The sequence below is a fragment of the Fringilla coelebs genome (assembly GCF_963513975.1).
Source record: "Fringilla coelebs genome assembly, chromosome: Z".
In the NCBI taxonomy this organism is placed as follows: Eukaryota; Metazoa; Chordata; class Aves; order Passeriformes; family Fringillidae; genus Fringilla; species Fringilla coelebs.
Window position 1 is genome coordinate 83,015,491 of NC_140031.1, and position 23,734 is coordinate 83,039,224.

Consider the following 23,734-nt stretch of genomic DNA (forward strand, 5'->3'; position numbering starts at 1 on the left):
CATCAAATACTCTCTTCTGCCTTTCTCCTTACACTGCACTGAAGTGAAAACAGACAAGGTGTTGTGGGTTGGAATGAGATGAGCTTTAAGGTCCCTTCCCACCCAGAGCATTCTGTGATCCTGTGGCTTTGCCATGCTGCTGCTTCTGGGAAGGAGCAGCAAAGGGTTGGGATCAGAGAGCACAGGAGAACCTTGACCAGAGGAGCAGCAGCGTGCCCGGACTGTCCTCCCCTCTCTACCACAGACAGTGGGTGCAGATAGGAAGAGATAACCCAGGCTGCAAGGCACAAAGGCATCATCTCCAGCACCAAAAGGGCTCGGGCCCCAGCTAAGAATCAACATCTCAGTCTGGAGAGCAGATGTGGGAAGAGATAAAAAAAATGTTCCTGACTCTTTTACAAACTGTAAAAGACACACAAGTTACCACAGAGGCAGAAGCCTCCTACGCCCTGAAAGCATTGGAGACTTTTCTCTGGAGTCTGGACACAGATTCCATGGATGCTTCCCTGGGGATTGAGGGACAGGATCTCAATGTGTGCCCCACCAACAACTGGATGAGAAGAGCCATTGAATCCTAAGTGGTGTTATTACTTCCCTAGCTATAACATTAACAGGTACTTTTAACCTCATGCTGTATATATGTATTAGTAATTTTTCTTTTTGTCCTTATTCCTGTGTAGTATTAGCTTGTTTTTAGTCTTACATCTGTTAGTTTTCTGTCTATTAAATAAACAATTCATTCTCCGATAGACCAAATCAGCCATTATTAAAGAAATTGTGAACCAGAGTGGCTTTTGGGGTGCTGGCCACCTCAATAAAGCTGCTGCCTGCTGCCAGAGGCCTGGGCAAAGGGCAGGGACTTATCCACACCCCACACCCACTGGTAAGAAGCAGCCAGCAGCACGCTGGATTGCAGGGCCCCGTGGGTATGGAATACCTCTGCGGATGCTCCTCCTCAGCTTGTTGCAGAGGTCCAGGCGCGGGTTCTCCAGGCTGTCCTCGGCCGAGCCCGGGCTCTGCTCGGGGGACGACAGCCCCCGGCTCAGGTCCAGCGGCGCCTTGCTGCCCGTGGGCGGCGGGGACGTGGCTGGGCTGTAGTTTGAGGTAGGACTGCTGGCCACAGACGAGGCTGAAAGGTCCAGGGCACCAATCCTCGAGTTCAGCGGGGAGGTCAGGGACAGTTTACGGGTCCTGGCAGGTGAGGAGGTCCTGGAGAGGGACAGGGGAGGAGGAGAGGAAAACTTGCGGCAGAGGTGTGGCGACTTCCCGTCAGCCAGGTATTCCCCTCTGTTGTTCTGACTGGTGGCAAAGAACAACTCCAAGGACCTGAGAGGCAGAAACACAAAAAGAGCAACACGGTTATTGTATTTGCGAGGTGCCCCAATGAAGGCAGGAATGATGAATCTGACTCCATGTTCTCAGAGGGCTAATTTATTATGTTATGATACTGTATTATACTAAAGAATACTATACTAACTATACCAAAGAATATAAAAAGGATACTTACTGAAGGCTAAAAAGATAATAATGAAAACTTGTGACTCCCTCCAGAGTCCTGACACAGCTTGGCCCTGATTGGCCAAAGAGAGAAAACAACTCACCAGAATCCAATGAAACAATCACCTGTGGGTAAACAATCTCCAAACACATTCCACATATGAGCACAACACAGGAGAAGCAAATGAGATAATATTTGTTTCCATTTTCCTCTGAGGCTTCTCAGCTTCTCAGGAGAAAAATCCTGGGTGAAGGGATTTTTTCAGATTATGTGAATGTGACACATGGTAGCAAACACTGAACAGATTTCAGTGGAATAGCTTCAGTTTTGAGCAAATCTGCATGGCACTGCAAAATCTGTGCGACACTTTGCCCTCAAAGCTTGGGCATATAGCTGAGACAGACCCTCCATAAAACTGGCATCCTGTTTGCACACTAAGAACCTTTCTCTTAGATTATTTACAAGCAGAAAATAACCAGAAAAATGCCCACAACACAAACAACAGGGGAGGCCATGATATCTCTACCAGAAATCTGTGAGGGAGAGGTCCCAGGAAGATGCTGACCCGGGCTCACCTGACAGGAATGGAGGTGAAGGGGCGCCTGTAGATGTCGGAGAGCTTCTCCAGGACCACAGCAGCGGTGGTGAAGATGCGGTAGGTGTGCAGGAAAGTGTTGAGGAAGTCGATGCTCAGGAACCGCAGGTCCGTCAGACGCTCCAAGAGGCGCTCCACGCTCGCGTAGCGGATCTGGGGCACTTTGCAGGAATTCAGCGTTTTGCTGAAGCAAATGTCGATGTCATCTCTGTGAAGACGAGCGTCAGATCTACACAAAAGTCAAATATAAAACACTTTACCAACGAGTGATCATGGCAAAGGTGATGCCTTCAGTTTGAGCCTTCATATTCTCCAGATTCTGTACTGCATTAGGATGTAACTCTGAACTCCATATTCAGTGCCAGCAACTCTCCTCACAGCTCAGGCACACAGAACAATCCCTGTCCAGCCCCAGAGCCAAGGACACCGCTGCAGCTTCGGCCCAAAAAGTGCAAACAGCAGGGAAGGGAGGAGAGCAGCCTGGGAGGGTGGGACTGCAGAACCTGGACCTGGGGTTGGACACTGAACCCCAGCATGGACATGGACCAAAACTTATCAAAGTGTGAAAACTCCTGACTCGGGGTCCATCTTGTGTGTAGCCACAGCCAGGCTCTTGTATTGCCCAAGTTGCATTCTTTGGAGGCCTTTTAATAAATCCCTACTTTATTCCTTTACCTCTGTCTAGCCTCTGTTCTAGGCAGCCTCTCAAGGCATCAAAGTTCCTCTCAACACAAAAGCAGCAAATATTTATGCACTATTGTGTTTCATCAATGCAGGAAAACTTTTAATTTGTGGTGACAACTGCTTCCATAACTCACAGATCTTAAATTTTATTTCTAGCAAATGTTTTACACTTCAAAGCCTAAGAAACTGTTAATCATGGTTACATTTCTGAAATGGAGCAGGTGGCAGAATTGTCCCCTCTTGTTGCATTCAGGCTATTGTGGCCCATAGGTCAATATGACTAAAATCTCAGTATAGAATAATTCATTGCAATGTTTTCTGCTGGGATCAAGCTTTATCTAAAATAAAGTAATGGATCCTAGAATTAATCCCTTAGCTAGGTTTAAGGCTTACCTACAAATTAACACCTGCCTTTAGCTCCAAGACTTACTTTTTGTTTTAAGAGAAGAAAGAGGGAACAGCACAAAACATCTCAAATTTCAATTCAGAAACCAAGAAAAATTTTTATTTAAGGGAAAAAATCAAAAGCAAAACCCAATAAATTTCACTTGGAAATAAAAAAAAAAGAATCATTTACATAACCATACCCATAATGGAGCAGTTTTCCCCTCAAATTCTGTTTTTCTTTGTTTGTAAATAAATAGGATGAATACTCAGTGAAGCATCTTTCAATACACCCCATCTTTTTGTAATAAATAATTGGACTGTCTCAAAAGAAAGATCAGGGTAGTCCACACAATTCTACACTATATTACATGAAAGAACCAACAACAACAAAATCTCATTTCTAAAACTAGGCCCGCCAAAAAGTGCCCCTTTTTTGTTTGCATCATCCAATGACATCTGACTCTGAAAGTCAAACTGTGCTGCAAATCAGGCAAGTCAAATTTAAGAAGGAGAACACCAAATTTGTGTCTGTTGTGAAGGTCCTGTATGTTCTTCAGAATTAATATTCCTTTCTGTTGGCATGGGACTGAGGTCCTGCTGTACTTTGAAAGGGGACAAATGTACTTTCAAAACTCAGCAGGTGACAGAAGTTTTTACACACTGGAGAGTTCCTGGAATAAAGCTGAGGGCAATAAAATGCCTTATTTCCAGGGATCAAAGGTGTGTGCCCTAACAGTGCATTCCCAGATGCTTTCTCTCTCCCATTTCTAAGCACAGAGAGGAAACAACTACAGAAGAGGCATTTGAGAAACCAAGAGATGTGACAGATAATAGTGAGAAAGGAAATAGTTTTATGTCTATCCTTGTGTTTCATTTACTTATATATTCATTGGATTCTAACAAGTAAAACTCATGTAAATTGAGGTATGCAGAAGATCCAAGCTGTGTTAAAAATCTGGAATCATGCACTGAAAATATCTCACTGGAAACAAAAACCACTTATTGCAGTATAATGAGAGAATCCAAAGGTAAGGGAAACAGCCTTATAAACAATGATGCTTCTTTGATGTGATCAGTTAAAATTATGAGAGAAAATAATTTTTTAACAGAAATAACAGAAATACAGAGAACAAAACCTTTGGCTAATATAACAAAATACCTTTGAAAATGGTACTTGTCTGCAGTCACATAAATTCTGAAGAGATTGTAAAAATGTCCAATAAAATTATGAGATGACAAGGAAGAGCAGAGAACAAAATCATTCATCTAAAGCAAAACTGAAGCCAACTACTTAAAACCCAGAAAAACTTAAACTGTGATCAAACACTGTGAATTCACAGTTCACCACTCTGAGTGATCCCTACAACTCCAAGAAAGGGATTTGAAAATATATGTTTTGGGATAGAGAATCAGTTCCATTCAACCAAAATGAGAGAAAAAAAAATTAAAGGTTTGCATTCTCTAAAAACATGCTTCGTCTTGTTAAATTTTTTATTGAAGAAACACAACAATCTATTTTGTTCTCAGTTGCACTTACTTGATCATATGTGGCACTGTGACTTTGGAGTTTTCTTCAAACACTATTGTCATTAATCCATTGCACCTAATATTATCAATGCACTGTGGAAATAAACATTGAAAACTGTTAAAGTTAAAACACTTTTCATATCCCTATAAGCTCAAAGCATAGCTTTTGCAGGGTATGGGCTGATTAAGACAAGGTATTTTCTCAGATGAGAAGCAGTGATGCCAGAATTAGAGTCGACATGCTTCTCTAGCCTTGGCCTCTCAGGGTATTCTGTTCAGAAACCTTTTTTTCCACATGATTAAGTACTTTGAGTTGGAAATGATATTTCCTTTGAAGTTCCTTTGAAAGGGAACAAAACTCATTATTTCTAGTGTTTCCTGAAAGAGTGTAAGCTTGAGAAATCAAGACCACAAGAAAGTCAGAATGCTTTATACTCCAAGGGGTACAGTAATACCTTAACCTCTACTCTGTGCAAAAGACCAGAAGGGAATATAAAAACTTCCAGAAACGCATTTGTAAAGACAAATTTAAGTGGTGCTCCTTATGAAACACAGCTGTGAGGAAGCTGTCCAAGCTGCTCCCTGCAAACTCCTGTATAAATGTTTGAGGCTGGGAATTAGGAGGGACTTTTAAGTGCACTCAGATGAGCCCAAAGAAGGGAACGGAGCTGGGGAAGGGGCTGAACCGCTACCAAACCCTACAGGGCTCTTGTCTTCATTATACTTTCTACATTTATTCATACATATATAGAGAGAGATATGTGTATATAAATAAATAAATAAATAACTATATATATATATATGTATGTGTGTATATATGTGTATATATATATATATGTATATATGTATATAAATAGGGACAATCTCCTTACATCACTAAAAAGGAGTTTCAGAAATTATCACACAGGTTTATCCTGACTTCAAGAATACATGTTGCCTTCAGGCTGTGGAATACTTCATTTCAAACCAATGACTGATGCTGCATTGCTCAAACCTGATAATCACAGGCCTCTTCAGGTTTAGATTACATCTATAGTTATAAATTTAAAATATCATCTATGAAGTTTTATGTGGGTTTCAATTCAGGATTTTAAGATTATTTGGAAAGTGCAGCTGCAGATATTCACAGCATGATTTTCTCAAATCGTCCCCTAAAAGCAGTGAGAAACACATTTAATAGAAGTACTTATATTTCACCTATTGACCTTGAAATATTTCAAAGAGGCCCTTAGCACCAAGCATGGTATCAGATTTTTTTTACAATTATTATAATTTAGGCTAAGAATGGACTTATTAGCATTCTTAAATGGTCTTTCCATGCCAGCAAATAACTCCAGTAGTTTTACATGTCAATGGAACAACAATAATTCTGTGAAAATCTGTTTTGTAAAGAATTCTCCAACCAGGTCTGTCTGTAAGACAGCAAGTTGTAGCTCATACTGTATTTTGGGATTTTTATTTGCCTATTTTTGTTCTTTCAAAAATGTTATCTGGCACAAAAGAAGTCAGAATTTTTATTTTTTAAGCAATTTCTCCTCATTATGATGATGATTCATCTGTAGATGTTGCCAGCAATGATAGCAACTTTGGAAATGCATGACATTCCACGCTGATATTCCTCTAATCAGTTATTTCTCTCTAAATTAATAGAACATAGGACCTGAATTCAGAACTATGAGAGATGTATGTTCTTGTTTGTGTGCATAAACAAACCACAAATAGCCTTGATTTAGCTCTGGTTAGCTGGAAGTTAAGGGGTTTTGGGTTTTTTTTCCATTCAACTTCTTTCCACAAATAGATTATGACAAAGTTTGTCTACTCTGTTTAAAGTAAAAGCAATTTAAAAAAACCTCATCAACTTATCCCTGACATTTAAAAAATTTTAAATACCCTTTTTGTTCATTCACAACATAGACAGTTCCTGCACACTGTCAGAATGATCAGCAATTATTTATAATGGTTTGTTAGTATTCATTTTTGGTGGAAAAAAGAGTTTATCCCATTTTCTTTCTTCATTATTGATGTGATATGGTATTATTTCCACTCTAGGATTCAGGTCGTTTTGATCTGTATGAAAATCATGAATAAACCAGTACTATCTTTCTTCTTAAATCAAAATATCTGCCTAGATAGGCTCTCCTTGGACATAAAAATGCTTACCACTATGTTTGTCCATGGACAATTTTGAAATTTGTACCCCATCTCTGTTTTTGAGAAACATACTTCCCTGGTGACTCAAATGAAATGACATAATTTTGAGGAGAACAGGCAACACTAATGGTTTTTCACAGCAAGTCAAAGGTGTTCATCACCCCTGCGTCAGGCTGGTTTTCAGAACAGAGTGAAGGAAGATCTCACCAAAACCAGGTGAGAAAATGTCTTAGGTTGGAAATTGGGGTGTGTATTCTATTTCCATCTGTCAGAGCTGGGGCAGTTCTCCTCTGTTCATGGGGCTGTATTCTTTATCTCTCCCACAGCCAACCCTCCCTCCAGGAGATCTCTGCTGTCCATGGGCCATTCATTATTAATTACCTTCTGTCCATGCCCACTGAGTGTCCCTGCAGGGCTGATCAAATTCCATCATCCCATGGGGAGATGCTGTGCCCAGGGCAGGAGCCCAGCATTCCTACCTGGATACAATCTGGGGGTTGGGACAGCACGGCAGCCTTTGCCCCCTGCATTCCCAGAGGAGCAGCTTTCTCCTGCCCTGCATTCCCAGAGGGAGAGCAGGCCCATCTCCAGCAGCCCTGCAGCTGCAGAGGAAAACTCCCCCCTTGTGCAGGATCCTGCTGCAGCAGAGCCACAGCTGGCACTGCAGGAGGGCTGAGCCCCCCTGGGATGGGGCTGTGCCACCATGGGATGGGGCTGTGCCACCACCACCCTGGGATGGGATTGTGCCACCCCTATGGGATGGGACTGTGCCACCACCCTGGGATGGGACTGTGCCACCACCACCCTGGGATGGGACTGTGCCACCACCCCCCTGGGATGGGACTGTGCCACCACCCCCCTGGGATGGGACTGTGCCACCACCCTGACACACAGGGGGCCAGGGCATGCTCTGACTCAGGCACTGGTTTGTTTTGGTTTTTTTGTACTATTGCATTTGTATTGTTAATTGTCCTGGTAAAGAACTGTTATTCCCACATCTTTGCCTGAGAGCCCCTTAATTTCTAAATAACAATAATTCAGAGGGAGGGGGTTTGCATTTTCCATTTCCAGGGAGGCTCCTGCTTTCCTCAGCAGCCACCTGGCTTTTCACACCAAGACAGAAAAGGACTGAGGTACCTGGCTGATGTCACTTGTCCACGCGGCTTTCTCCTGCCGCGATGGGGCCAAAAGGACAACAGTGAAAGGAGGAGCATCCGTGGGCTCCACTATCAGCTTGAAATCCAGGTGTCCAAACACTTGCCCAGAACCTTTTGCTTTGCAGCCAGAGGGGGAGAAAAAAAGTCACACCATTAAAAGTCACAGTGTAAAACAAAGAAAACAGTGATTTCATTTACAATGTAAAAGCTATAAAACATCTGGCTGATAAAGAGCAAATCCAGTTAGGTATCCAACAAGTCATTTTGTTGTTCACATATTGGGATTTGCTCTTTAAGATAAAGTTTCTTATAACACTTGTATGCTAACACTTTCTCACCATACTACAAGTATCACTCAAATTAATAAAACTACTTTCACATTTCAAGTGCAAAACTTGACAAACTGCAGGATGGAAGACAAAAGGAGTAACAATAAAATCAGCCTGAGACTGTATTTTGTAATGCCATTTGAATAAGCTTGCACTCCAGATTTGTGGGGAGCCCAAGGCAAAAAAGTTCCCATTAATTCTTCCAAATCAGTCAACTTCCATGTGTTCCAGAAAGCAAATTATTATGCAGCTTATTTAAGGCTTTTGTACTTTTTTTTTTTAATTTTCAAAAATATTAATTTTTATTTTATTTTCTGAGATGCTCTGGGTGAACTTGGATACAAAAGCCACATTTCTCCAGCCAACCCTCTTGAAAATCCAGTAAGGGGTGTTAATAGCAGGAACAAATACAACAAAGCAATGCCCCATCCAAAACAGCATGTCCATTATTGAAAGAGCAATTTTAATGGATCAGTTTTACACTGTATTCTACTGATTTCACAACAACATATGTATTTGCTCTTATGAAAAAATAAAAAAGAGTACTAATTTTAGGAAACTAGAAACTGTACTTACTACTGACAGCTGAATTTAACTTACAATCATCATCACTCGCTTCTGTCTCCTCGACCAGTGTGCATTCCATCAGAGACAGAACACCTCCTGTCTGTGGAAACAAAGCACATTTCACACAAATGTTATTTATTCCCATTTGTCACAAGTTTTTTTAAATGTTGACAGGCCTGACTCTAACATTTTACATTACTCAGAGCTCTAAGGAAGATACATCAATTTCATGATGCACATTTTTTCCTTAAAGAACTAAACTCAAACTGATTACATATGTTTTTCTGAATCCAGCCGATTAATAGGATTGATTTGTACAATGCCCAAAACTTCTTGTACTTCTACCATGCTGTAATTTATGGCACACACAGACTTGTTCACAAGTTCTAAAAAAGTTACCTAGAATTTCATCTTCTGAATTTAAGTGAAATGCATACACAGTTTTTTAAAGGCTCCATTAGACTCTATTTATTTTGCATAAGTACTTGAACTATGTAAGAGGTGCAAAGTGGAAGAGCACATGACCCTTAATAACCTCTTGGTATGCCAAATTAAAATTCCATTTAATGTAACCCACTCCATGAACTACCAACATCTCTTTACCCATAAGCCAGCACTATGAAAGACTGATTCTCAACAAATATAACTAGATTGTTCTTAGATGACATTTTATTTTAAGAGAACATGCTGTTCAGGAAAACGGAATTGACTTTGAAAATTAATTTTATTAGAGCTCTGAAAAATGTTCTTTGGCAATTCTGCTGGGTTATACTGACTGATTTATGCACTGAAAACTGACTTAAATTCAGTGCTACATACACTGAATTTATTCACCACTTCAAACAAATAGATACATCAATGCCTTGTTTCTAATCCCCAGTTTACTAGAATTATCTGGGTCTAGTAAAAGGAAATTGACTGAACTCTATTATTTGCAATGAAACGATAAAACAGGTAAACGTTGTGGACCACCCCACTTTTGTTTTTAACCACTAATGCAATGCTCACATGAAACCCATAAAGCAGCAAAATGTTGTCAGTTCACCAAAGATGTGTCTTCATTTTGAAAATTGAATAATAATATGAAGTTCATACCTTAAGAAGATGCAGTTTTCCTCCTGAACTTCTTGTACAAATTAAGAAGTGTTTTGTAAACAAGAAGCATTGTCTTTCTCCTTCTTTCTTCAAAGACAATGAGCCCAGGCGAACTTTACTCAGCTTTCCCCTCTCAACTGAGGGTACCTGGATAAGGGAACCTGGTAATGAAGGTGCAAAATCTACTGTATTACAGTAATATTTAGTAGGCAGTGCTCAAGCTGTTAATTCATTGAACACTATAACATTAATTAACACAACTCTTCATTCCAGGATCAATGTGTATCAGCGTCTCTTCTAAGCACAAGTCAATCCCTTTTTTACTGCACAGATTCCCTTTTTTTGTTATCATAAATAGACTCAAGTACAGTCTAGACTAACACTCGTGTATGTGGCAGGATTACACCCAGGGCTGATTAGGCAATTAAACACACTGAGAGGCCATTGATCAGAAAATGTGGCTGAACAGCAAACACCACTCTGACAGCCACTACACTTGCAAAGGACACTTCCAAACCAAAGAGACAGAGAATAGAAAGACCATGGAAAAGTTCTTTTTGATGGAAAAGAGTTTGTGTGTGTGCCCGTGTGCAAGAGAGATAGAAATGAAGCACATTTCTTCTCATCTTGTACTGCATAATCATCAGTGCTCCACAGCTCATCTGAAATGTGTTGCCAGTAAAACACTCCCAAACTAAATTGAACCTGCTTACATAAGCCTGAATTTTGCTTTGCAGTGCTCCAGGCTGGGGACAGCTCTGCCTCTCTTGCTGTTTCACATCTCAGTCTGTGACCAACTTTTCCAGATTGATCCCACCATGTGTATCACCTCCAAATTTGGAGCAGGAGTTAAATTTGGTGGTGAAGTGCAACTCCTTTGTAGATTAAACAGAAATATTTCTACCGTACAACTTGCTGTTAGCAGACAGGGCAGCCAAGAGACCTCCTAGTCTCCTTCCCACACATCTCTCCTCACTATTACCTTTACACTGGCTCGTGCCTTGTTCCAGCATCAGGTACTCACACAGCTAAACAGCATGAAAATAATGCTGGGAAGAGGCAGCTGACTTAGCTCCCTGATAGGAGCAAGGTCACAAAAGCACCAAGAAACTGATGATGCAAAGGGAGCTGCACAACAGAACAAGCAGGAGGAGAAGGCTTTGACCTGCCCCTTCCAGATACGAAGTGGCACAGCTGCATCAAAGCTCAAAGTAGTGGTGGCACCCTGACACAATGCCAGCCTGACAGAATTATCCATGAAATATTAGATTAGCAATTCTTACTCTGTGTTGTCAAAAGGATTATCTTTCTCAAAGTTCACATATACAATCTGAAATTAACAAACAGAGAAATTGTGGTAACTGAGAAAGGTGCTATTTATCTACATTTTTTTCTACACTTAGTTCTCTTGATATATATTTAAGTAGCCTTAAATTATTAATATGCAAACTTCTACTGACATGGGAAATTACACAGCAGTAAATTTGCTAGAGAACAGTGTTCTCTGACAGACATTTCACATTTAGACTATACATATAACACAACTGTGTCACCGAAACACAACAGTGAAGTTATGCTCCAGAATTTTGCAGAGGAGTTTGGAACATTTCAGATTCACTTACATTCTGACCCAAACCCATAAATATTTACTGGCTGTTGTGCATTTCCCCTGGACAAGCAGCCAAACTGCCTCAGATGTAAGAGAGAGGGAGGAGATACATTCCATGTGTTGGAACTGTGACTTTTCCATGTTACACTGACTGTCCCTCAAGCCACACTGCAAGGCCAGCACATTCAAAACAACTCCCAGACAAAATTCCCTAAAATTCCATCTACAGATTTGGGGAAGCAATATTCAATCCGTACATTTTGTTTCTGCTTTGCTCAGTAGAGTAATAGTACCTATAAATATGATATGCTTACAGAAATAAGGTCACTGGTAATTTTTGTTTACTTTTTTTTTTTTTTCCATTGGAATGCTTTCAGGACTAACATGCTCTGTTCTGCCATAACAGGCTGAGGTTAAACAATATTCTTGCACGGAGCTGAAATACTGTTTAAGAAGGTAAAACAGGGCAAACCTCTCTCAAAGCAGAAAACAGAGACGGCATTTTCTCTCTTTCAAATGTGCAGAGAGGAACACATCTCCTACACATACTGCATGTCTGACACCAGGCAAGGACCTTGGGCATTCTCATCAGGCTTTAGTGGTTAACAAAACTGGGCATTGGCTCTACCGCAGATTTCCTCTTAAGGGAAAAAAATGGTCACAATTGGCCAATGTACAGATGCAATGAGCAAGTGAAGCTTATTTTAGGACACTCATTAACAGTACAGTTTGGACAATAGTGTAATCCCATGAATTTTTATCCAGCCTCAGGCCTTAAGCACTTTCAGCACTTCAATGCTTCAATAGTCACCCTCTCAGCCTTTGCTCAATCTAAGGAATATAAAAGGCTGGATTTATAAACAAACCCAAGCATTCAGAAGTCTACATTGAACTGTCTGATTTACCAGCTCAGTCTGGCATTCCTCATGCTGGAAGTTTTCAGGCTTTTTTACTCTTTTTTGTTTGTTTTTACTGCTGAGAGGATTAAACACTGGCAGAGGTTGCTCATTCAGGGAGGCTGTGAAGTCTCTGTCCTTGGGAACAACAAAATACTGCCTGGGCATGGCAGAAATCAGCCTCCTCTAGCTGGTGCTGCTTTGAGACTGGAATGGCTAATGCAGTCCAAAGTCCCTTCCAGCTTCAGCTACTGTGTGGTTTTGTGGTTATGATATCTTTATCAGCAGAGGTAAATTCACAGCAGCTGATGGCAGAAGCGTCAGTGTTTGAAGGCACCAGAGGTGCTTGGGGTGCTCAGTCGTTTGGATGTCAACAGATTTGAGAGTGCCTGAGTGTCCTTCAGCCTCACAAAGAAAATATTCCTCACTTGTTTGCGTGCCTGACTATAAAATCTGTACCTAAGCAGGAGGCAGGGAAAACCAGACCCTAAGAAACTCAAATGAGAATTCACAATCTGCATTGCAAAACACTGCCAGGGACAGTTCCCATGGTCTCAACATGCACAACTCAACAGAATCAACCTCTTCTTAAAAATAAAAAGTCTGTAACACATAAAAAAGTTGTCATTACCATGCACAAAAAAAGCCTGAACAAAGGTAGTGGCTCCTCTCTCCTGTTTTAAGCTGGAAAAGAGGTTCCTGTGCCCATCTACACTGAACAACACAACAAATGGAAGCCTAACTGAAACCAGAGGAGATGGACACCACTGCCAAAGTGACCCCACTGTCAGATGTAAAAGGAAAATGGGCTCCATTATTTCATTTGCTGTATTCAGATTTCTGCCCTTGTGCAGAATAACAGGCAGTGGATGTTCCACCAGATAAGCTGATAGAACCTTCTGTAACACAGACTCCTGTCCACTGCCCTCTGACTGTGGCTAGAAATAAATCTGAATTTAATTCACTTACTTACCTGGGACTAACAAGCCAACAGTAATTTGTACAGATTGATTCCCACAGGAAAAAAAAAAAAATCTAAGTTTTACTGATGAAGCAGTGGGTACACAGACAAAACATTGTCAGTCAGTTTAAATTGGAAAAGCCCAATAAATAAAAATACATCTTTTATTACATATTGTAATAACCTTTTAAAAAATTCTAAACTTTAATTAGATTTTATAGTACAAGTCAACCTAGGATAATCACAGCATTATAATTTTTTGGCTGTGGGCGCAAAGCAACTTGGTTTTTTTTCTGAAAGCCATATTCATAACTCTTAAAACACCTCACAGATAAAAATGTATACATGTAATGAAGAATCAAACCATTTAATAGGGTTTGTAAAAACAATATTGTTAGTGTATTGTAAAAATAATATTGGAAGTTATTACAGAAAATTCATCATTTGGCCACATAACTACAGAAACAGCATAAAATGTATTACAAAATGTACAGAAAGCCTAATAATTACCAGGTGCAATATGGCCCCATCAAATACCAGATGTTTTGCTGAGGTTATCTGGAAAAGGTTTCATGAAGGGATGCACTTAAATTATATTCCTAACCTTTCCTGAGTATATTTAATGCTTTTCAGCACAAAGGAGCAAAACCTGTCATAATCCTGCACTACCGATCTGCAGTTATTGTGTACAAACCCAGTAACTGGCTTCAAGAGATCCAAAAGTAAAATATTATATAAATGGGAGAAAAATAAGCAGCTAAAGTAAATACCACCAAGTAAGAATTGTAACCAATTTGCAGTTCCTGGCAAAAAAACCTGTCCCTTCTTTAGAATGGAAATGTTATTCTAGCCGAGTTTTTGGGAACTTAACAACAAATTCCACCTCTGCTGTAACTAATTTCAACTGAAAAAGTTTCCAAAGCTACCATCAATAGACAGAGAGGAGAAGAGTGCTGCTGTTCCCCTGCTCCACCCCTTGGGACCACCATCCAGGCAGAATGTGAATCACAGTCCCATGGGGGCTTTGCCACTCACACTGCTGAGTTTCCCACAGAAAGCAGCACAGCACTGAGGTCCAACCACAGCCCAAAATCACCTGTTTTCAGGGCACTTTGTGACTCACCCTGCAGGGACGGGGCAGGCTCAGGATGCTGACAAGTGCCCAGTGCAATGCCCAGCCTGACGATGGCAGTGTGAGCCCTGCTACCTTCAGGGCAGTTTTTAAAATAATTTTTGGGCAGCTTTGCAGAGGAATGTCTTACCTTGGCGTATGAAGGTTTGGCTGGTATCTAGCAATATATCACAGCCCTCCACTATGGTCCTCTCTATGGCCAGGTTCTTCCGGATGTTCTCTGTGTCACTCACCTCGTCGTGCATGACTCTGTTGGGGACAAAAATGCACTTTATCTCCCCAAAACGTGCCTCACACCTGCTGTGTCTGTGAAGACACAGTGCATGCCCTTCACCACCTGCTACAGATCTACCCACCCAGTGCCTCATCACTCCAGAGCAGGTCTCCAGCCTTTTTTCCTCTCCTTTTCAAACCATTCTTGTGATCATTTTGATTTTTCAGCAGTGGAGCAAATTTGGCAGAAGAGTGACTGTTCCTGAGCACATCTGACAGATGCCACTGAACTACAAACACTTCACAGCTGATAGAAGAGAACCTGATCCTTAATGCACAAACAGGAAAGTGTTGCCTAGAATTGTGTAGGGCACATTTTAGATTTCCTCTCCATGGCTTTAGGGTCCTACTCTGTCCCTGTTTCATCTTTATATTTCAATGTGCCAGTCGTTTTCCTTTCCCTTTCTTTCCCCTCGACAACCAAAGCTTTTATATTTCACCATTTCCTTTATCTTATTGTTCTTTCTAAAGCCATTCTCCCCTTAGAGAGAAAAATACAGACTTTATAATTTTTTTTAGTGCTGAAACCAAGCTTATATGCTCTTGCAATGATATTTTCCTAAAGTAGGACTGGACTGCACTTCCTGGTATCTCCTCCTCTCTCGAAACTACCTTAAAGGGATGGAAATGAGTCCATTTATTTTACATTTATGGTCCCTACTGACTTTATGAGCAGAGAGGATCAGTCAGTCTCAGACTCCAGCTCTGAGTGTTCAGTGGTGAATCAGCTGGATCAGCAGTGAACTCTGACTTATGTGATGAAGCCAGTCCAAAGCTGATTTATCTGCTCGTGCAGATCTTTTACAACTAAATATTCTCCAAGCACATCTTTAGTGAATACTCCAGACACTGAATATTTATATCCTGGAGTTCACTCATGGTCTCTTTGTTCACAGCAGAAAACTGCATTTCCCAGAGAGCAGAAACACATTTCTCACTGGGCTGATGAGAAGAACATCTGAGAAAGGTCTGGGGGTTCAGGGAAGAGCTTCATTGTACAGGTTTCCACAGGGAGCAAAAGCTCTCAGAATATATCTTTAGTTTGTGCTTATCTGGCATTATTTGAAGCATATATAAAATGCACTTTTCACACTAGCACACTAAAATTATAACACAGATAGAGAACGAAGTACTTTCCAAGACCATGATTATTTTAATTCCCTTTTCTCTTTAAATTAAGAAAAATAAAATTTCTTTATGTAAAGAAAACTGCTCTGTTCATAACCCAGGAGTAGGTGGTTTCTATAGTGATTTCAATTCTTCCTAACCAAAATACAAGGAGACACTTGGAGATTTAAATTTGCCAAATAAATTTAAAAAAAATAGAACAGACAAAATATTACACTGAGATATTTTTGTTATTTTTCATTTCTTCTGTTTTGGGTTTGATCCTTTTCTTTAAAATGCCTATCTTTTTAAAGGACCTAAACCAAATAAAAATAAAAAATCCCTGGTTTTTCTTTTCAAAACCTTTAATTGAAAATTATCAGATATAAGGTAGAAAAATCTTACCTTGAAAGTTCTTCTAGTTTAGATTTAGCAAATTCAAGGCTTTTTCTCTCAACGTGTTCATGTGGCGTATGAGCCAAAAGTTCATGAAGTGTTATAATGTATCTGGGAATCTTGAAACCAATAAGATATAGTATCAGTAAATCCATATATACCTTCCCTCAATTTTAATAGATTATGAGCATGTAAATTTCTTTTGACATTGAAAATACCAGGTGACCTGTCTGCATTCAGATAACATTCACATTGCACAAAAGGAGATGGAAGAATGTCCAGTATTTGACTATTAAAGGCTACAGGGTAACAAGGACCCTTCAGAGCTTTTAACCACAGAAAGAAGGACCCTTCAGAGCTTTTAACCAAGTGATGGTGCAGCATAACTGGTCTGACACAACAAGATTTATGTAAGAGGAGAGGCAAAATTATGCTCATCTGGAAAGTCACCAGCAATGACATAATAACATTCCTCATCACACAGGAACAGGACCATTTCCTTCCCTCCCTTGACCTGGTTTCAACTCAACCCAAAGAAACCCCATACTCACAAAAACTTTAAAATATACAACTTCAAAAATTAAAAAAGTATTGTTGCAAGTGCTACTGGCTCCTTAGGCTAATATGAATAACTACCCCTGACATAAGTGTCACTGATGCCCCTTTTAAATTTTTTTTTCTCTCTGTCTCTATCTGGCTTTCCAATAACTGCACAAACTGACGAGGTTCACTATTCCTCTAATGAGCAAAATGTCAGGTTAAATGAAAAAGACATAAAATTCTCAGGCCAGTGTTTCACAGACATCTTAAAACAGCAGAAAATGTCTAATCCAGGCAGATCACAGTAAAATATCAGGAGGGTAAGCACAGTTTTCAAAACTTTTGCAGTTTATTTTTCATTTTCTAAAGACCAAGTCACTTGAGAGCAAAGCAGGGAAAAAGATACAAAATGAATTCCCAGTAAGGTGCTTATGGCTGCTCTAAGTTCCTGATTATCATCTCTCTCTGGGCTTTCTAACCAGGGGTTCTAAGTCAAGGACCTGCTTCTTTAGTGCCATCCTCATCCCACACTCCCCCTCAACATTCCTGAGAATAAACAAAGATGAGCCAGCACAGCTGGGGAGGAGACCTCCACAGGCAGAGTCTTGGTGTAACAACAAAATAAGTTACACCAAACTAATTTTCAGGAGAGTATTTCTAGTTAAGCAAGAGGAGCCTTCAATCGATTGCAATGTCAGTAACATAAAATGAATCTACCAAACAGTAAAGCCAAATATACACAAAAAATACAAAGGGAGTACCTGAAACATGGGGTAGGTAAGGAAAGTTTCCAGCATTCTGCCCTCACATGCTGGGTTGGCTTCATATTGCTTCAAGAGTTTGTCAAAATCTCTGTTTTGCTTACAGTTTGCCAGCACTTGTAGGCTATATTGATGATTCCGAACAAATTCTTGATATATGTTCAGCATTGGCAGCAGAATGTCAAATAAGTCAGCTAAAGAAAGCAGAAAAATGTCTTTTTTTTCCCCCCCCAGCAACACATGTATTGAAATACATTTTTAAAGAAAATGTTTTTTCCAGTGTTTTCTCTGGAAGTGAATTACTATAATCAGTTCTGTTTCCAAAACACTGACAATTTAGAAACATTAAACATAGCTCTTTCACCTGCCCAGTGATGGTTGTTCTGATTACCTAATGGTCAGATAGCATTACAAAAAATACAAGTCTAATCAACCCTTAGGGCAGAGAAATTCTCATATACAGACCATTACTGCCCACATGGGATTCCCACTACACCTGATCTTGTGGTTTTAATCCTGCACATGCATATTCCCTTCATAAGGGACTTTTAAGAAGTCATGTTTTCAGGAAAAAAAATCCCTACTGATTATTCAAAAATAAATATGGAAGTTATACCCCTACATAAAAAAAAATTAACTTACCTAGAATTAAGGTAGGCCAGTTAGCTATTCTTGCTTTTAAGCCCTGGTGAAATATCTCATGAAGAAACATGATTGTTTCACTGAAAAACAAGTATTTAAACAAACAAAAAGACAATTCTGGTTTTATTTTCTGATTAATAATTCACAGAGAAACATCTCTTCCTCTTTTGCACTTTGCTAGAAAAAAAACAGAAGACAGTTATTGTTATGGAAATAAGTGCTTCCTTTTATTGCATTGTTTAAAAATACTAGCTCAGTGCTTCTAAAAAACTCATAGTATTCAATATAAATATTCTAACATTGTATTCATATTCTAGCAAGGGAAAGGAAACCTGCCTCATGACTAAAGGAACATATTCTATTTCTCAGAAGTTTGGGGCAGGCTTGGATGCAATCCCAGTCCTGTATCTAATGTTAGATGCCTCCTGGGCTACTTGAACATGCTCATTACAACAGTACTTGGATGACTAATGAAAGAACAATTCCTTTTTTGCGGGATATGAAAAGACAAGTGAGAGGGAAGGAGATTCCTTAGGCAGGACAACAGAAAATAGAAGCTTTGACATTCTCATCCTCGGGGTCTTATCAGGATCATATGAGGCCACTAAGCCCAGTTTTGCTCTCTTAAGAGAAAAAAAGAAACAGGAAAGGTGACAGAAAATTATGGGAACTGCCCTAAAAGGCACCATCTGTCCTTTTTTGCCTTTAGCAGAGGAAGACACAGAATGCAGGGAGGTAAAGAGGTCATGCTGGTTTCCAACAGCATCACCTGCAGCACCTTTGCCTTTCAACCCTGGAAAAGTGCCTGGCTCAGTGACACCACCTGCACCAGAGCCAAAACGGGAGCCAGGACTCTGCCTTCAGCTGAACCACAATGGGAACAAGCACTCAGGGAAACCCACCGAAAAAACCCAAATAAAAAGCCCTAGAAACCTCCCAAACCAACAAAGAAATCCCAAAAAGTTCCCCTATACCTGTTGAGGAAAATGCTGCTGACGTCGTCGTGGCTGATGGGGGGCTTCTTGGAGCTCGCTGCCATCCTCAGGGGCCGCAGGAAGCAGTTCACCAGGACATAAAGCTGGTGCACGTACTCAGACTCAGCCTCCACCATGTTGAAAACTATCTGGTTCCTCTTCCTCATGCTCTCTGCATGAGGAGAACAAATATAGTCTTGGACAATGGTTTTCCATTTTCTTCTGCACAGCCAGCCCCGCATAAAGCTCTGAACCTAAAGAACACAGGAAAAGAAAGTTAAAAAAACATATTACGTGACTTATCATAAGCTCTTCACTGTAGAAATAACTCTCAAAATCAAAAGTCTTTGCTCAAAAATAAAAATGTTCCCTTATTGATATATAATTGTTCTGTAATTAAATATATTTTACATTTCTATTCATTAAGGGTCATAATTGTTGCCAGGAAACAGACTGTAAAACATGGCATACATAGAAGGGAATCTTTCACTGCAAGCTGGAGTGTTGTCCCCTTCCCATCAGCACAAATGCAGTTTCTTCTTCCTCCCCCTAGAACATTTCTCTTACACCCCAAAGGTATCCTGCAATACCTCCAGGTAACACAGTCCAGCACAGACTCAATATAATTATTGGCAGAAATCTTAAATTATTTTTTAAGCTCACTTTGCTTTCCATTTTGAACGGATAACACTTGGTATGGGTATTTAAAGTTAGGTTATCAATACATTGCTTGGTATCAGACACCAAGGAAACAAGCATGGTATTCAAAAAGACAGATTTTTGGCATTCTTAAAAAGCACCTCTATGTCATGGAAAAATCTAACTAAGCACAATATTTACTGAAGTTGCAAGTGGATTAAAGATTACAGAAGAGGTCTACATCTGGTCACAGGAAATTTCATTACGTCTGTGCCCTGATCTTGATGTGGAGATCATTCATCTTCATAAGATGAATGGGAAGTGCAAAATTTTACTCTCAGTATCAGTTTACTCAGAAAAAATAACTTTAAATAAAAGGGCCCAACTGTCAAAATGACCAAGACACACAATAAAGTGAATTACATATAGATTCAAAGCTCTCTTGCTACTAAAAGCGGCATTCCCAGCTTCTGCAACAATGGTTAACCTACATGGAAAGGAAAACTCAAACCAAGTTACCCGTTCAGTGCTGACTCTGGCTCAAACTGCACACCCCAGAAAAAGACAGAAACCAGACACATCCCATAAAGGATTTCATGCAAATAGATCACAAGATTAAACGTGGCACTAAAGTACATGTAATTGAAGAGATTTACATAGGGGCAGGGCAAAGAAAAACTTGCTATTTGACTGTACTTAAAAAAAAAAAAAAAAAAGAAGAAGAAGAAAAAAAAAACAGAAGTACACCCCTCATCCCACCCTCCTCCCTTTGAGCACAAAAGAGTTCATGTTTACCTTCTTAATTTTTTTAATATCTGGATCTTCATCTTCCTGGTTGCCTTGATAAGGTCGCATTTTTTCCTTTGTTTTATTCAGTGCTACAATCTGACAAAACCAAACACTCATTAAATGCTTCCTCGAGTTGAGGAAACCCTTGGTTGGAGAACTAACAGAACAACAATTTCCCCTTCCCCCAGCCTGTGGAAGGGGCACAGAATGACCAGCACACATTTGGCGACAAGGACTGGGGCACTTCAGGCCAGTACAGATCCCTGTCCAGCTGGAAGAGGGACCCAAAACCAGCAGGTTCTGCCCCCAAAACTAACTGTGCCTTTTGGGCTTCATCAGCTTGGCACTACAACAAGCTTCTTAACAACATCCAGGGAACCAGAGCAGTCTGGGACAGTCCTTAACACCACCACAGCCAAACTCAAACCTGAAGGTAGGGAGGAAACAGTGAAATCAGTGACACCCACTCTGCAAAGCAATGTGTCATTCTTAGGGGAATGAAAGTAACCCAATCAGCCCAACAGACCTCAATAATTCAAAGAAAATTATTATTCTAAGGAGTCACTGGGGGACTGTTATATATTAACCTCACTGGGTTCTGCTATTTTCACAGAATACTACAGAAATGCTGAATATCACTTAAGTGATGCCTTCAGTTTGAGCCTTCATATTCTCCAGATTCTGTACTGCATTAGGATGTAACTCTGAACTCCATATTCAGTGCCAGCAGTTCTCCTCACAGCTCAGGCACACAGAACAATCCCTGTCCACCCCAGAGCCAAGGACACCGCTGCAGCTTTGGCCCAAAAAGTGCAAACAGCAGGGAAGGGAGGAGAGCAGCCTGGGAGGGTGGGACTGCAGAACCTGGACCTGGGGTTGGACACTGAACCCCAGCATGGACATGGACCAAAACTTATCAAAGTGTGAAAACTCCCGACTCAGGCTCCATCTTGAGGGCACCTTTGTAGCCACAGCTCGCTTCATAGAGAGCAGGCAGGCACAACTTCCCAAGGATATTTCCCAGAAATCACAGCAAGGAACCTCAGAGAAAGAGATAACAAATCTTATCTCTATTCTCTGCTCCTGTTGTTTTTGCACATGTGGAATGTGTTAGGAACATTGTTTACCTGAAGGCAGTTCTTAATTGGATTCTGGTGATGGTTGCTCATATTAATTGGCCCGTTGGGTCAAAGTTGTGTCCTGACTGTCTCAGATGGTCATGGGTTTTTCTTTAGTAGTTTTTAGTATTCTTTTAGTATTCTTTAGTGTAGTATGTCTTTAATATAGTATAGTATAATACTATATATACTATAATATAATATAGTATAATATAGTATAATATAGTATAATGTAATACAATAGCTTTAATAAAGCAATTGTTCAGCATTCTGAATCAATGGAGTGAATGCCAATCATTCCCTGCATCAGGAGCTCCTGACTCTGCTATACACCTTGGGTGGAGCCACAGCCAGGCTCTTGCAGTGCCCAAGGTGTATCCTTTGAAGGATTTTCAATAAATACCCACTTTATTCCTTTAACTCTGTCTAGCTCCGCTCTAGGAGCCTCCCAAGGCATGCCCACAGCCATGCACCCAGCAGAAGGCCCCAGTCAGTGAGCGCCTGGTGGCTCTGGCACTCACCTCCGACTTGAGCCTCTCGATCTCGGTGTCCTGGTCCTCCAGCTGGTGCCGCAGCTGGTTGGCCGCCACCTTCTCGGTCTCCACGATCTGCACCAGGTGGATGTACTTCTGCATCAGCACCTCCCGCTCAATCAGGATGTCCGAGTAGCTGCCAGAGAAAGATCAGGTCACTTAAAACAGCCACAGGCTGGGTTTTAGTTTAAGAAGGCTTCTGCTCCTGAAACAACTGGAAAAACAGAGACTGGTTCAGGTGAAAACATGTTTTAAATTATTCGTCTTCTCTGGCTAAAGAACTGTTCATAATTTTTGTATTTGCGGGGTGCCCCGATGAAGGCAGGAATGATGAATCTGACTCCATGTTCTCAGAGGGCTAATTTATTATTTTATGATACTATATTATATTAAAGAATACTATACTATACTAAAGAATAGAGAAAGAATACTTACTGAAGGCTAAAAGATAACAATGAAAACTCATTTCCCTCTCCAGAGTCCTGACACAGCTTGGCCCTGACTGCCCAAAGAGTGAAAACAACTCCCAGCAGAATGCAATGGAACAATCTCCAAACATATTTGACATGTGAGTACAGCACAGGAGAAGCAAATGAGATATGAATTGTTTTCCTTTTCTCTGAGGCTCCTCAGCTTCCCAGGAGAAAAATCCTGGGCAAAGGGGTTTTTTCAGAAAATGTGAATGCCACACATAATAATCATTATTCTTCTTGCCATGATAGCCAACTGTGCAAAACATTAATATTGTTAGATATTTATTATTGTTCTATGTTTACTGTTGTTAGATGTTTACTGTGGCTAGATATTTACTATTGTTAGATATTTACTGTTGTTAGACATTTATCTATTATTAAATAGCTATTATTAGTAGATATTTAGAATAGACACTCGACAAGGTAGAGGCTTTGTCAAGCCTCTAAAGGGGGACATGATGCCTTAAGATTTAGCTTTCATATTTTCCAGATTCTGTACTGCATCAGTAAATAACACTGAACTTCATATAAAGTGTTATATCTCCTCACAGTTTACGTAGACAAAACAATCCTTTTGCAGCCTAATATATTTTTAATGAACACCTACTTTATGTCTTTATTCTGCCTAGCCTCTCTTCTAGGTGTTCTCTCCAGGCACCACAACCCCCTCATGGGACATGGAGAGATAACATAGTCCCAGCGGCAATATTCCTGCAGAGCCATGCTTGTTTAGATTAAGTTATAATGTGCAGCTTGATCATAAACCACCTAAATCATAATCACCAAATCATCCAAACTGAGACAGTTTAACATCCTTTTTTAGACACTGCTGCAACAGTACTGAGTTTCGCAGTATTCAGCTACTGAGAGCAAGTTAACAGCACTTTTTACGAGCTTCTAA

The 23,734-nt window shown here is 40.3% G+C and overlaps 1 protein-coding gene across 2 annotated transcripts in view; it reads right to left on the reverse strand.

Annotated features, from left to right (window-relative positions):
* Nucleotides 1-23,734, reverse strand: part of RASGRF2 (Ras protein specific guanine nucleotide releasing factor 2) — a 125,455-nt gene that overhangs the window by 54,468 nt on the left and 47,253 nt on the right. For both annotated transcript variants that reach the window (XM_084225951.1, XM_084225950.1), the window contains exons 3-15: nt 22,349-22,496; nt 20,716-20,805; nt 19,282-19,535; nt 18,308-18,387; nt 17,666-17,859; nt 16,374-16,483; nt 14,719-14,837; nt 9,991-10,151; nt 8,905-8,995; nt 7,980-8,116; nt 4,702-4,784; nt 2,074-2,322; nt 938-1,326 (exon numbers count right to left, since the gene is read on the reverse strand). In XM_084225951.1, the coding sequence (XP_084082077.1) occupies nt 938-1,326; nt 2,074-2,322; nt 4,702-4,784; nt 7,980-8,116; nt 8,905-8,995; nt 9,991-10,151; nt 14,719-14,837; nt 16,374-16,483; nt 17,666-17,859; nt 18,308-18,387; nt 19,282-19,535; nt 20,716-20,805; nt 22,349-22,496 (2,105 nt within the window). The remainder of the gene's footprint in view (nt 1-937; nt 1,327-2,073; nt 2,323-4,701; nt 4,785-7,979; nt 8,117-8,904; nt 8,996-9,990; nt 10,152-14,718; nt 14,838-16,373; nt 16,484-17,665; nt 17,860-18,307; nt 18,388-19,281; nt 19,536-20,715; nt 20,806-22,348; nt 22,497-23,734) is intronic.